The sequence below is a fragment of the Aotus nancymaae genome, unplaced genomic scaffold (genome assembly GCF_030222135.1).
Source record: "Aotus nancymaae isolate 86718 unplaced genomic scaffold, 86718_ANA_hifiasm-v0.15.2.pri h1tg000019l, whole genome shotgun sequence".
NCBI classification, from domain to species: Eukaryota; Metazoa; Chordata; class Mammalia; order Primates; family Aotidae; genus Aotus; species Aotus nancymaae.
This window is the reverse complement of record NW_026988431.1, coordinates 27,363,492-27,379,200: the sequence shown is the minus strand read 5'-3', so window position 1 is coordinate 27,379,200 and position 15,709 is coordinate 27,363,492. Positions and strand designations below refer to the sequence as shown.

The following is a 15,709-nucleotide window of genomic DNA, read 5'->3' as shown; positions in this document are numbered from 1 at the left end:
GCTTTCCAGCAATGCATCACACCTCAGGCATATACAGAAACACCAGAGGAAGACATATCAGTCAATTCTCAAAAATCATTTGAAATAGAAAAAAGAACAATTTTTTAAGCTATAAATAGCCCTAGGGTGAGATTCAAGGTTCTTATGTGATCCACAGCCTCAAAAATATATCCTGTTATTTACAGCAGTTCCCTTGAGTAATTGAATATGTAACCATCTCACAGCTCAAAAGAAAAAGAAAACAGAAATTCAATTTCAAAACAAAATGCACACCCTGACTCATTCAGGGAAGCATCCAAGGGTTTTGATGCAGGGCACTGACTCTCTGCCGGTTTTTCCCCTTCATCATCTGCTCTCCTTCAAAAATGGTATCAACTGCACTGGTAAAAATCCACATTTCTTCCCTTTTGTTCCCTGGCTCCATTCCAGAATTTCACTTGTCACACTGATGGGTGAGATGCCTTTCATATTGGCATAAGACACTGAGCGGATGCCTCCCCTTATCTTATCAAACAGAGACCCGGCGAGTGAATCTACCCAGAGCTGATGTTCCTTTGCAACTTGGGAACACCAGTGTCACAGTGGCTTCTTGGCTTGTCTTTAGATAAATTTGACCATGGCTGTAGAACCCAGCAGCTCAGAATCCATTAAAAGGAGAGTTGGGAGGAGGTAAGTGATACAGACAAGGGGATTCTGATGTTACAATTGCTGAGGGGACTGTGGCTGGTGGGCAACTTGCTGTGGGGGCAGTGATTGAAAATGTCGATTATTAGCTGGTTACACATTTTCATTTGTACAGATGAGCTGTTGATTTCATGTAAGAGATGGGAGTAAATTCTGCTTTATGTGCCCTGTAAAAAGCCTCTTTGAATTTACCTTCAGTGTCATGCCTTGAGAAAAAATTCCAAGTTTCTGGCATAAAGCTGCACATGTTTTCTGCACACTGGCATGCAGGCAACTGTTTGTTTCTAATTAGGGAGCTGAAGCCTCCTGGCAAAGGAAACCCTATTTGTCACAAGTTATGGAATTGTGTTTAGTTTGCGTATCTGTGATTTTAATGTGTAGAGCCAAAGATAACCATGTTGTTTTTCTTTTCCCCTATGAGCTTTGACTCTATAACTTCTCTGTGGTCCATGTGTTCAGCCATTCTTAGCTGCCCCTTTAGAGATTGCCTCAGTGAAAAACGTCTATACTCCCATGAACTAATTGTGTTCCCTGGTCTGGTCATTTCAACCACCCAAACTCTGGATTTATTTTTGTAGATAGTAAAACTTTCTTGGGCAGGTTGTTGTAAAAATTAAATGAGATGGTAAGTAGAGTACCTAACAGATTGCCTGGAAATAGTACATGCTCAGCACATCTTAATTCCTTTTCTCTCAATTATAATACAAGAAGTTTATGCTGAATGGTCCCTAAGATATTTACATTATTTTTAATTTTATAAATGTTTGTTCACTACCTACTAAGTGGTAGACACCTTCCTAGGCATTGGGGTTATAATCATGAACAACACAACAAAACAGACATATTACTCACCTTCATAGAAATGAAATTTTAGAGGATACAATTAACATGCAAGGAAATGCATAATACCTTTCCTTCTTTTCCCTTCATCTTTGTGAGTTCAATCCAACTCAAACTTTGAGCTTATCTCTGAGGCTACCTCTTAACAAAACCAGGAAGCAATATTTTTGGACTTAACATTTTCATATTTAGGAATCATAATGCTGGTTTTATCTGCTTAGCATCTATCTCCCCTTTCCTGGTAGAAGGACCCTGAATATCCCTTGGAGAATTGTCTCTGTGTCTCACTCTTAATGGGTGTAGATCAGATGGGGCTCTATCCTGGCCCCAGGAGTGCTGTAGAAGACATCACATACTACCAGACATTGTGGAAGGCCTGGCCCATTAGTGTAATTCCATATCCAAAGGTCACAATGATTGACTTATGCATAACCAAGTGACTCAAGTTTTTGCAATCAAAGCAAATCCAAGGATTTATGTAGTAGTTTCAGTGTATAGAGAAGCTCCCTGAGGTCCTTTCCAGGGTCCATGTTTAGTGTTATCCTATTTCAGAAAGGCTTTAGAGGTGACTGAAGGAAGAAAAATATCATTTGTATTCTTTCTGAAGGTTGTCTCTCTGCTTATCAAAGATCTTTCTGACTACTTCTACAGAACAAGTAAGAGAGAGTCCTGCTCCTTGCCCTATTGTTTCTCCTTTTCTGGACTTTGAAATGGAGAATTCTATGGTTAGTGAAACGATTTTGGCTGATATTCCCTCCAACCTGAAGAGAGGCTTTGTTAGCACCTTAATAGGGTGAGAAGGAAGACCTTCCATCTCCTCTCCAGGTTAGATGTAATGCACTCTATGCCATCCCAATGTCAGAAAGAGACCGTCATTGACTTTACTTCATTAATTCCAAAGTCCAATTTGTGAGTCTGACAATACCAATGTGCATAGAGTATTTAGTTTTCTTGTTTGTCTATGGTAGCAGACATAATCAGAAACAATGCCCTGTATTTGAATAAGTTCATTTGTCTGCATTCGAATAAGTTTGAAACAGGAAGGCCATGCTTTCTCTCTAAAATGCTTTATAACATGTGGAAGTGGTTACCCCTTACATAAGACAGCATATCTTTATCTATCTTTGAGCATGGGTACTCCCTAAGTATTTCTTTATCTTATTTGTGAGGTAGATGTATTCAGAAACGCGTTATGAGATGAAGAAAATACTCTTTGTCCATCAATTTACTCATGCATTTGCTTGCTTAAAATAATTACCAGGCTCCTGCCATATGCCTGACGCTTTTGTAGACATGGCGGATACAGAGGTGAGCAACACCTCTATCATTTCTGGTGAGAGTTAAGCACCCATCTAAGAAGTTTTCTTTAATGTGTGCAAAAAAAGTGTAACTCCTATTCCCCTCGCACCCCCGCCGCAATACTACAGCTCCACCCTGGAGTAGAGATGGAGACCAAACACTTGGAGATCTAAATCAAGTGTCCCCAGGAGCCCAGTGAAGCGACGAAGCTGAGCAGAAAGCCCGGACTGTGGGTGCGGCAGGACCACGGAGAGCGCCTTCGCCAAGGCCTGGGCGGGGCTCTGGGCTCGGGTTCCCGGGGCAATGCTCGTCTCCGCCAGCAACCCCCAGGGGGCGCTCGCACGGAGGTTTCCGAACTAGGCTCTTGCCGGGTTGCTGGGTGCATGGGTTTCGTCAGAAGGTGGAAATCTCTGTGAGAAGCTGCCATCTCCCCGCTACCCGCTCATCCCCTTCTCTTCCTACCGTCCTCCTTTCCTCCCTCCCTCGCTCCTCTCCACCCCTCCCTCTTTCCTCAGTACCCTCCTCTTTACTCTCTGAGTTAACTGAGAGCCGACCTGCCATCTCCAACGTTTTCACCCTCTTCCCCCACCCCCATCACCGAGAATGGAGTCAGGGTTTCCGGAGAGACCAAACTCTGCCCTCAGCACCTTTCCCAGCCGCTGTTGCTAAACTGGCCTCTGAGGACGCGAGGGGAAGGAGGTGCGACGCCCCTCACACCACCACGTAACTACAGCACAACCGCCCCCACTCCAAAGCCGGATTTTGCGTCCTGGGGGCGGGACAGACCTCGTCCCGGGCTGAATTCTCTCTCCACTCCTCCAGGTTGGCACACCCAGGTAAGTCAATGCCAACTCTTCATTCCTGTGTTCCTGGGGCGCTGTGATTGCAAAGTCTGTTGGGGCTGCTGCGTAGCACGACCAACTTTTGAGATGCACCGATTCTCGCTCACATTTGCTCGCGTATCGTTGCTGTTGTTGTTTTTAAAAAGCAGCTGCAAGCGTCGTCTTTAATCTGAAGGAACTTTGATCCCCTACCTCTCGCCTGCCGACGTCCACCCAACTCGCCCTGGTCGGGGGAATGGAGTTGGGGAGGGGAACGCACGGGCGAGGGGCAGGTCAGGGACGTCCCGAAGTCGGAAGAAGGGGTACAGTTTTCAAAACGGGGAGGGGGAGGGGAAGGGAACCCTGGCTGAAGTTGCAGCTTCCTCTCTGATGACAGCGAGAAAGCTGTGGGACATTGTAGTCCCATCCAATGACTTGACCTGGCTGCGGTTGGATTCAGCCTCCCAACCTCCTCCCCCACACTTCTTACAATGAGCTTCTGATAATATTTAGTTGCCTCAGGGGCTCTCAGCGTTAAAACTAATCGATAGGCTTGCAGGTGCCTTGATTCAAGTCAGTCCTTCAGCGCTGCTTCCTCTGTGGAATAAAGTAGCCGGAGGGAAAGGGGGATGGGGCACGGGACATGAGGGATCGCTGAAGCCAAGCCACAGCTGAGTAAGGAGATCACGACCCCGCGTGGTATCACAGACACACGAGAACTGTTAATGAGTCAATTAGGAGCTGGGCCACGCCAAGTCAAGTGAGTGCTGATTACCATCCGGTGAGGAGCAGGCTGAACCCTAGTGAAAAATGCTCCCCGTTCATCTTGGAGTTGGTGGGCTTTAAGGCTCTATTTCCCATTCTATTTTCCAAATCTGACCGCGCCCCTGGGGCGCCTTGGCCGACTGGCTTTCAGCCCCAGAACCTGTCAGGCTCCAGGGAAAATCACAGGGGGCAGAGATGATATAAGGGAGGCAAACTTATGAAGGGCTTGATGTCGGGAGTTGGGAGGTGGAGGGGGGGAAAGGTGAGCAGAGTGAAGGGGGAGGGGCTGGGGAAGGGAGAGTGCCCTGAGAAGCTTTGCAAGAGAAACGTCTGAGAACCTCTCCCTCTGCAAACACACACACACACACACACTCACACTCACAGGATTTCAGTGCCTTGTGGAAAAAGATGCCTCAGCACCATTACGCCCTGGGTTCAAAACTGTGCAAAACCAATTCTTCATCCTCTTGCTGCTTTGCCAGGGATTTTGAAAGCATTGTTCTGGTTTTCCTTGGCTCACTTGGTTTTGTTTCCTGAACAGCACTTTTCAACTGTCCAAGGTACTTTAATGTGTTCTCTTTAAATGAAACTAAACCCAGCTCATTCACAGGTGCGCACACACAGATACAATTACCTTAACTTCAAATAGTGTTCTTTTCTCCCTTCTATTCGCTTAATCCCTGTTCTCAAAGGCCTTTGTGTTTTGTTTTCTGCATTGTATTAAAACAAACAAAAAATGAAACACCCGAACACTTTCCCATAACATAGGTGTTTTGAATCCATGCCATTTTTTGTAGTTAGTATATACTGGTTAAACCACATAGTATATCCCTTCCAAAAGCCAGAGGCAAGCAAAAACTTAATTTGATGCCCTTCAAGTTTAGGAAGGTCCCATTTCTTTTTATTAACCAAAAGATAAGATGAAGCTCAGCATGGCTATGGCTGTGATTAGATAACTTCTGATATTTTCATTTCCCTTACTGAGCTGCTACTTCCAAGCTGAGCTCATTTTATTCACCTGCCCATTTTTAAAGAGAGACTGACAACGTCACTCTATCAGGTCAGGACTCAGAGTAAGTCAAAGGTTCTCACAAGCAGAGAGGTGCATAAAAATAGCGGGAGGGTTGGAAAATACAGTCAGAGCACCTGTGTTAGTAGTGCATACTGATAAAGGCCAAAATTTTCTCATTTATCTCTCATGGGAAGATTCTTATGGTTTTAGAGGATCAAACTAAAAACACATCGGAATGAGATGATTTTCCATTAACATTGCATGAAAGAATATATTGGTCTATAGCAATAGTAGATGTTTAATCCTGGGCAGTTTTGTGTGATTGTGTGAGAAGAGAGTGCCTATAATTGAATCAAAGCTCTACTTATGTGTTAACAAGTGAACACTCCTAAGACCATCAAACCTATGCCTTTCCTGTGAGTGGTCAGCCTTATTTTTATTCTCCCAGACACAGGTCCAGCCTATTTGACTGGGAGAAGGCACAGATAGGGTACAGTGACTTCCCAATGTGAGATAATTGCTTTACAGGAATTTCCAAATATTTCTTTGAAAATAGTTGCTCCGAGTTTTTTCTTAACTGTAAAAAGAAATTAAAAGACTTCCTGTTTATCTCCAGGTTTCCAGTAGCAACATGACATTTTGGTTGAATTACTGGTTTGTCTTAAGGGGACCCTGTTTTTAGAGGTTTTAATTAAAAGATGTTTGTTCTAAAGTATATCTTAATCTGCTTGTGGATTTCTAATTAAAAACACCTCATTTCAGTTAGGAAGTAAAGATGTTATCTGTTTATAGAGTTTTATGTAATATTCCAAAAAAAAATAGAAGAAAGCTTTGATTCTTTTTAATGATTAGATGATTTGAGTCCATTATTATGACTGAAAATCTTGAGGTTATATTCACTATAAGAAACAATCACAGACCAAAAAAAAAAAAAATGGGTTAGTGGTGGAATTTTCATTTTCAGATGCATTTGAATCTTTTGGAATTAATACTGAATGCATTTATAAGGTCTGCACTAAGCCTTCTTCTGACTTCACTTTGAAAATCCTTTGAACTGTAACACCCTAGATCATTATGTTACCTTTACCCATATAGAGAAAGAATCTTTTCATTTAGAGATGAACTTATTGACCACGAGCAGCCAGTGTTGTGTGTAATCAATGCCCCACACTTTCAGAGAGGTCTGAATCCAGAACAAAGAATGAGACCAGTACTCTGATGATATCAACTTGACTAATTGGGTAAAAAGTCTTTACAGTAGTTGGGAAAGATCACTTCATGAATCTTTGTATTTTTTAATCAGTGATGTGGAAGATTTGTATTCCATGCACTTTGAAGAGAGAAAGGGCTAAATTTGTTTTCCATATTTGATCTTTCCATTTTTGTCTTGTTAATATTTTAAAAGGAAAACAAAAACCCCTGCAGATCCATGCAGTAACCCAAAGTCATATTTCCTTGGCAACAGTAGCCAGTACACTAGATTTACAAAATATCAAGATAGAAAAATTTAAATGCATTCAAAATAAAATGTCACGTAGTTCAAGACCATTCTTTGGTGCATTAAAACTGATCTTTCAACATATAATAATAGAGTTGCCTTTCTCCTGATTGAATGTAGATGGCAAAAAATAGTGATTTTAATTCTTTTTGAGATGTCCCCCAAAACTTACAATATTTTATTTTGAGGGAAGCATATTATGAAAATAATTTAGGTTGGGGTTACACATCCATTTTTTGGATAAAGTATTTATGTAAAGGTTGATGATAAATCCAAAAATCAAGCACAATAAATGGGTCAGGTAAGATGCATTATGTTTTCTATGTTATTTGAAATAGGCTATAGTAAGGGCTCAATTAGTTTTAAAGTCAACCAGTGAATATCTTCTAAACTAGTGACTGCATAATAAAAAGATAGTAGTTCCTACATATACTTTTGGGTTTTTTTTTTTTTCTGTACTAGAAACTGCAGTTATGTGGGAGCTGTTTGCTGTATGAACTACTAAATATATATTATATATTGTGTATATTTTCTCCTAAATTGGCACATCCTAGGAAGTCCTTTATTTCTCTGCTATATTCTTTGGAAACCCTCTTGAGAGCTATCAGCTTTTAGCTCAGTAAATATTGGGGGTTGGAAGCCAAGTCTCGAAAATAAGAAAGTGATAAGGATGCCTTCTTTGGGAAAATGTATTCTAGTCCTGTGATTTTAGTCATAGGGCTGGAAGGGGAGCCCATTTAAGCTGATCTGTGATGGACTTATCTCTAAACTGTGAACAGCAACTTTATTGCTTTGAATCTATGGCTCTCAAAACTGGAAGAGAGCTTGGGAATCATCTACTGACTCTAGCTATTTAATTTGACAAATGTAGAACTAAAACTCAAATAAGAGACTTCTCAAAATCAGGGGACTCATTCAACAACCCTTCTGATTACTCCCTTCATAAAGAAACTCGTGTTCCCTGGAGATAATTACAGCGGTGGCGCCAACCGCTGGCAACATGTGCACAGCTGATCTTTATTGAGTATGAGTTAGGATGATTGCAGGGGTGTCTCCCACCGCCATTAGAGTGTTAGGAGGAGTAGGCTTGGGACTTATTACATTGCTGTCTCCTGGAGCCAGTGCAATATTTACCCAATAAATGTGATTGAATTTGTACAAAGTCATTGTCTGCAGCCATCTCTGTTAATGTGCATGTTCTGTGAAAAACTGCTCATGCATAGACTTAGCTATCTATTTAAAATGTCACAATTCAGTCAATAAAGTAGACAAAGAGACTTTATGAGTGTTTACAGTTCCAGGAACACACAGGGGACTCCTTTATTCTGTTTTAAGCCTTCATTCAGAAAGAAAAAACTTTCTTAAATGTTGCTTTTACATCTTTGGCTCAGAACATAGTATTTCTAACTTTTTTTTTCTTATTAGGAAACTAGATACATTTCTCCTTGGAAACGTCAGGGGGGAAATACAGTATTTCGGATTAACCCTAGAAACCTCAGGTTTAAGGTATATTGACTAGAAGACCTCTTTCTTGTCCAATATATCCCAAAACTCTGCAGGGCAATTCATTACATCTTGAGGTAGAGGAGGAATAAAACCAGGCTGGCAGCGGTCCAGGGTAGAGCAAGCCTTAGGAGTTGGTGAGTCTAGAAAGACGGACTAGAGAGAACTAGCATTAGAATGGACAATCGCTAGAGGGCGCCGGAGCATCAGCGGAGTCCACCTCCGAGACCCATAAGCAGGGCTTCTAGGTTAAGGAATGGAGTTTGACCCAACCCCAAGATATGCCCTGGGGTTTTTGGTTTTCCCACGTGCGGTCTTTCCCTCCAACCTGGATTGCTTCACTGCAGAGAGGGGACAAAAGGTTTTTTGCTGCCCTGAGCACCTGGTGATCTCTTCTAGTGCCTGGTTAGGCTGCTCCGTGGCTGGACAGTCTGACTGCTCTCAGAACTCCTGGTGACAGGCCTCTTTGGGGTCTGATTGCCCTTTGTTTCCTTACACTTGGTCCTGTTATCAGAAGATCTCTGGATCCAGAAATGCCTGGTTTAAATCTGGGCTACAGGTTTCAAGATACGGGCATTTGGGTAAATCACTTAACCTGAGTATTAGGATCCGGAAAATGGAGCTGGTAATTGTTGTAAATGTGAGGTGTTTTGTGGCATTTTAGTGGGTGGGTAAATGCTAGTTCCTGTGCCCATTCTCTTGGGAGTTCTCCCCAAACTTCACCCTTTGAAAAAAAATAATAATGTCTTTTACTTAATATTTAAAAAATCAACATGCAATCAGTATAGAGATTATTATTTTACCCTCTTTTTTCTAGTACTAAATCTTTGAAATCTAGCATGTAGTTTTATACTTATAGCACATTTTAATTCAGATTTGTCACATTTGAAGTGCTTAATGCTCCTATGTGGCTAGTGGCCACCTTACTAAAACAGTGCAGCTCTGTAAGAAGAGAAAATAAAATTACTTTTGCCATTTTTCCTTTTTGTTAAAGGTTAGCAATCATATATACAGTGCTTGGCATACAATAGGAGCTTAATACAGGTTCACTGTGATTATTATTAGCAATCACCATTTTATTTTTAAATGGGCCTCTTACCCCATCTCTTACCCCTTCCCCCTCAGCAGAAGGGTCTCATTTATCCATCTGTTGAACAATAATTTGTCACAGCATTTATGTCAAAAGCTGTGCTAGGCACAGGGGATAAACACGAAGACCTGAGGGGCAGGCTGACTGGTGAAAAGAAACATTGAAACCGTGGTGTTAAGTGTAAGGAGAGAGATGAACAAATGGTGCTGGGTAAGAGATAAAGTAGACATTTGGTTTGTCTCAAAGGACCTGGGCAGTGTTCCTTTACAAGTCCTGTTACACTGAGGTGTTTTTCCTCTCCCTGTATTTCAAGGAATGAGGTGGACAGAAGGTAATTTTGAGGGAGAAGTGGAGGGGGTGGCAGGCGCTTTGCTTTATATATGTTCTTAACAGTGCTGATAGGATTCTCAAATCTAATCAACCCGTGCCATGCCCTGTATGTAGCAATTTCATCAAGATCATAATAAATGCCTAAATAATTGACTTAATTCATTTAAACAGAAAATGATTTGGAAGGAAATGTAATAGAAATATAACAACCATCACCAGGAACTTTTACCATTAAGTGATGGTTCTGAAACCATCTAAATAAGAATTCTCTTTTAAAAATATTGAAAAGTGTATTTCATACAAATATCCATAAAAATGAAAAATAGTAAGTGCAATAGAATGGCCAAAAACAATGCTTTATCATTAAAGACAAAGAAGGTTTTTTAATATCTTAGCAGACACTAGCATTGTGAGATGACTGAGGTGATGTCTTTGTTATCTTTGAAGCAGTTGATTCAACAAGTAACTTAGAGACATAAATTTCAGTGTCAAAATGGAAAAGTCAAGGAGTTTTGCACCTGACATTGTGCAAACGTGAAACCAAGACGGATGAGCTCCTTTGATCCTGCGTGTTAACGTTACCTGGCCGGGCAGACTGCAGAGCTCCTGAGAAGCCATGGTCAGACTTCTTTTGCTTGGTGCCCTTTATATTCTGTGACTTGACTGATTGTGAATCATGTTGGAGAAAAGGCATGATAAGAGGGAAAGAGTGGAAATAGTTGATTTTTTGTCAACGAATAACACTCATGATAGCTCCTAACCTGATTTAATTTTAAAAAGACGGGAAAAGAAATGTCTCTTATGGAATCAGAGAATGTGAGAGCTTGGCAATCCCATAAAATTATGCAGACCTCTCCCATTTTCCATTTGAGAAACCAGAGACTCAGCAAGGTGAAGTGACTTGCTCAAGCTTGTTGGTGGCCGAGTTACAGCAGCGAGATAAAGGCTTCCTCACTCCTGGTCCTGTGTTCTTCTTTGGCCCGTGGCACTCCACACTCCCTTCTCCTCTCCACTTCGTGCTTCAGGGGATCAGGGCTCTCTCTGTCTTGCTCACAACTGAACCCCAAACAGTGCTCGGTACCTAGTAGTTGCTAAAAACTTTTGGTTGACTGAATGAACTAAGCTTTTTCTTTCTTCCTCACTCATGTCAGGAATGTGCCAAAAAATCGCTGGGTTGCAATGCAGTTTGATAAAGACAAATATTTGTTAAGTTTTATTATGAAAAGGGCTTAAGCTTTAAAAGTAAATACACTTAGTTTGAACCCTGGCTCTGCCACTTAATAGCTGTTTTGCTTTGGGAAAATTACTGAACTTCTCTGTGCCTTATTTCCTCATTTGTAAAAATGGAGATTAAGCTACATATATAAGGTAGAAAAGAGGCCTTGACTCACCATATGTATGCACTAATTTTTTTTCCTACTTTCCCAACCTTGCTCTCTGTCCTTCCTGAGAAGACTTAAAGTAGGATATAGTGCTTTTTAAAAAAAGCAATGTTAATTTATTTCAGATAATATGCTTATCTTGCAGAAAAATAAAGTTATTTAATCATATAAATATAAATATATACACAGTCACTAGTAGTATATATTCTGTGGGCTAGATATTATTAGTACTGTTTTTTAAATAATTTGATCAATGTCAAAGCACTGGCAACGGGGGAGGAAGAGGAACCAAATTGAGGTTGGGAATCTAAATAGGGATCCCTATCCCGATTCCAAGACCAGGGCACATTTATCAAGTCCATGCTTCATAGGATCTTTGTTTCTTAGGCTTGGATTCTCCAAGTTAAAGTTGATTCCCCTTATCATACCCACTTATGGCCTGTCTATGCTTCAACCCCTGTGTCGTGTGCCTTGTAACATGGGTATTCATAGATGTGCCCATGTCTGTAGCATGTTGCAAACTTTTCCAAGTAGCAGCTGTATATCACACTTCTTGACGTGACTCCAGAGAACCTAGAACTTTTTAGTATACTCCGTCTGTCACTCTGGGTGCATCTCCATTCCCTTAGCAAATAGCCTGCATCCAGGCAAAGCATGCCTTAAAGTTATTCAAAATAGATTCTACACCTGCTCTCATTTATTCAAAATATTCTTATTGTGTTTTGATTATTGACTCTTTATCATATAATCTAAATTAACATATGAAGTTATATAGGCATGTTACCACTGCACATAGTTGTATCTGTAATACAACATACATTGTACTTCGTGAAACATGTATAATATTTTTTTCAAGGATTATTTTGACTATTTTTTTCAAGGATTATTTTGACTTTAAATCATAGCCCTCACCTCAAATATGCTCCATTATATTTGCAAGACTATTCTGTGTGTTGTTTATAGGTAGGTAGGATTGTTTATTGGTAAATGGCATACATTTTAAGTCAGGAATTCCTAGGTTTGAATTTCAGCTCTGCTTAACCTGTTAAAGCTCAGTTTTCACAGATGTAAAATGAGATTGATGATTGTATCTATGTAATAAGATGGTTGTGAATCTTGCTGTCACTTGGAAATTGTGCACATTGCAACTATTATTTGCTGGTGGCATCTCTCACAAACTAGAGGCTTATTAGTAGTTAATTACCCTAATGGTAGTGGTTTGCTGTGTTGCAGGGAGATTGTGAAAATTAGGAATGTGTTTATGAAAGTATGGTAGATACCAGCCACAAAAACGTATGCTTTTCATAACTACTGAATCATTTACCCTTCTTCTCCCTTTCCTCCCCTCCTCTCTCTCCGTTCTCACAAACTTTTATGACCAGCCACAAAAGGTGACTCAAAGATTGTGCTGGAGTTTCTCTAAGATAAAACTTCCTCTGTTTCTGATGGTTCCAACTTTATTTCCAATGCAAGGTATGTTTAGTACTGGCCCCAGGAACACAACCAGAATACAAAATCAATCATTCCCCCTCCAAGACCAGCAGCAGAAATTTATTGTATTTGACTTTGTTTCCCCTGCCCTTTTCCCAAAAGGATCTTAGGCTGCCAGCATTAGATAATGTATTGGGCATCTCTTTGTTGTGAAAGTCTAAAATGTTACTGGCATAAAATCCTATCTTCAAGCCATGGTTCTCAAACTTGAGGATGAATCAGAATCTCAGAATCTCCTGGACGGTTTGTTAAAATCCAGAGTGATGGACCCTTCCTGTAGAATTTCTTACGCAGTGGGTCTAGGGTAGGAGTAAAACAATTTGATTTCTAACAATTTCCTAGGTGATATTGATGCTACTAGTGTGGACACCACACTTAGGGAAACAATGCCTCAAATATTTACTTCATATAGACAAGCCGTGAATTTTCTCTCCTGTGTGGTACAGCTGAGAACAGTATTAGTGGTGAAGAAAGGGATCTGGCATTTACTGAGCACCTATGACATTTGCCAACTGCCAGGTACCTTATGGAGCACTTTATACACATTATTCTATTTAAGCCTCACAACCACTCTGTCAATCAGTTTATGATTATTTGTTGAGACCCTATCATGTATCATGTAACGTGCTATGCTAGGCTTTGTGATGTAGGATGGACAAAACAGACATCATCCTGACCTTCTGGATATTATGTTTCAGCAAAGAAGACATGCTTGAGCAAATAATTACAGAAGTGATTAGTCTGATATATAAAAAATAGAAGACCAGAGACGCTAAGTAAATTGGCTGTGATTACACAGCAAGTGGGAGACAGAAGAGCCAAAATAAAATAAAATAAACCTTGACCATTTTGCTCCAAAATGTACAGTCCTTTCACTAAAACGAAGGTGCTCAAACTTGATCCTCAGGGCTGCTTTACACTCTTAATAATTATTGAAGACCCCAGGGCGGGGCACGGTGGCTCACACTTGTAATCCCAACACTTTGGGAGGCCGAGGTGGATGGATCACTTGAGGTTAGGCGTTGGAGACCAGCCTGGCCAACATAGTGAAACCCCGTCTCTATCAAAAATACAAAAATTAGCCCGGCGTGGTGGCATGTGCCTGTAATTCCAGCTACTCTGGTGGCTGAGGCAGGAGAACCTCTTGAAGGTAGAAGGCAGAGGTTGCAGTGAGCTGAGATCATGCCAAGGCACTCCAGCCTGAGCAACAGCTCAAGACTCCATCTCAAAAAAAAAAAAAAATTACTGAATACCCCAAAGAGCTTTTGTTCATGTGTTTTAAATCTATCCATATTTACTATATTAGAAATTAAAGCAGGTTACTCTTTAAGAACTGCTGTACTATACCCATGCTACAAATAGTAACATTTTTTCTAGACTCTTTTAATTATATTTGTAGTCATCAGAGATGAGAAACTTCTCCTCTCCTCCTAAACCGTTTTTTTTTTTAACCCGAGGACTTCTCTTAAACAGTAGCCTGTATGTCTTGTGATAGTGACTTGCTAAATAAAACGCTGATCTGCTTTGGAATTACCTTTTGAAATATATAAATCTTTATTATTTAAAGGAAAAGCAACAATTAAGGTATCAACCACAGTCCAAACTAAGATGTAGTAGTAGCTTTATTATTCCTTGAAGGATGTAGCTGAGGGCATTTTGTAAGATAACAGCTCATGGAAGTTTGTGAGCCGCATTGTGTTTGAGTTCCTCTGGGTGCGTGGCACTGCAAGGGAAGCCCCAGAAAGCAGGCAGAGGGATCCCTTCTGCTGCCTCGTTCAAGCAAGAGAAAAAAGATGAACGATTGGACTTGAGTGCTTGAGGCTTTTATATAACGTTGGCAGCTTAATCGTGGGTTAATGACTGAAATACTGCCCTTTCCCCTCATTTTTATTCGTTATCTAATGGGAATGAGAAGTTCTAGTAGATATTTTCCTTTGGTGTGTAATGGTCCGTGCTTGTTCAGACACTTAGATGCTCTGGCTGACTCTGAATGCTTTATAGCATCATTAAGTTTAACTGAGTAAAATCAACTGAATCGGAGCTGACACAACTCAATGTGGTTCTCAATCGGTGATCAATGAACTCAGATTTCCTTTTATTTTTATGGAAACGAATGAATGAAGAGGGCTGCTGCAGTAAGGTTAGTGTGATTATTTGGATGTAGCAGATCCTTCGATAAGAAGTTAGGAAACAGGGAATCAGGCAGTTATCCGACTGATCTTTTTGACGCCAAACATTTAGATCACGGGTTCACTGAACAACTTTTAACGTTTTTATCCAGATGTTTGACATCAGACACAACTCATCACCAAACAACTCAAAAAGTGCAGATGATCATTTGTCATTTAATTAGAAGCTGAAATTCACTGTGAAGCGTCTCTGCCAGCTGACCTCAGGCAGCATGGAGTTTTTTTGGTATAGCATCTTTGTGTACAGGAGATACATTTCTGGAGAGAAGCACTTGCAGGAAGATCCAAGCATCAGTGATTGTACTGGCAAATTGTACCTGTATTTTACGTCACATCAAGCAGGAATCTGTGCTGTCTCATGAGGGGCCACCTCCTGGGAACCCTTTTACCTGAGTTTCTCATACTTTATAAAGTTGTGAGCTTCTTGCGGATAATTCTCAAATTCTGCCTCAATGGTTCCGTGTGAACAATGTAGACTCTCACTCTGGATGATGAACCCTGTTGGTTTTACAGATTGCTAGGGCTGCTTTTAAGAACCCCTTTTCTCTAAATCAGGCACAAACAGGGAAAACAGGTGGGTCTCCTTGTTCCTTACTCATCTACCCCTGCCCAGGGAATGGGCTCAGGGAAGACCAGACCTGCCTTCTCATCCTACATGTCCATGTCTGCCCTGCATTTGACTTGACAACCAAGCTAAGCAGCCCAGAAATAGACTTGCTGTCTCCAGCAGAAATGGTTGAGAGTTATTTTCTATAGGATAGAATAATAGGGACCTGCCTAATACTATAGGAACATCATTGTCCCT

The 15,709-nt window shown here is 40.8% G+C and overlaps 1 protein-coding gene across 2 annotated transcripts in view; it reads left to right on the top strand.

Annotated features, from left to right (window-relative positions):
• Window positions 1-466: 466 nt before the first annotated feature.
• Window positions 467-15,709, top strand: part of CPNE4 (copine 4) — a 490,322-nt gene continuing 475,079 nt past the window's right edge. Inside the window, exon 1 of one of the 2 annotated variants that reach the window (XM_012451237.2) lies at window positions 467-669. In XM_012451237.2, coding sequence (XP_012306660.1) covers window positions 617-669 — 53 coding nt within the window. In that variant the 5' untranslated portion in view covers window positions 467-616. Of the gene's footprint in view, window positions 670-3,184; window positions 3,660-15,709 lie in introns of those variants that run through there. The other variant, XM_012451238.2, reaches the window with a different exon arrangement.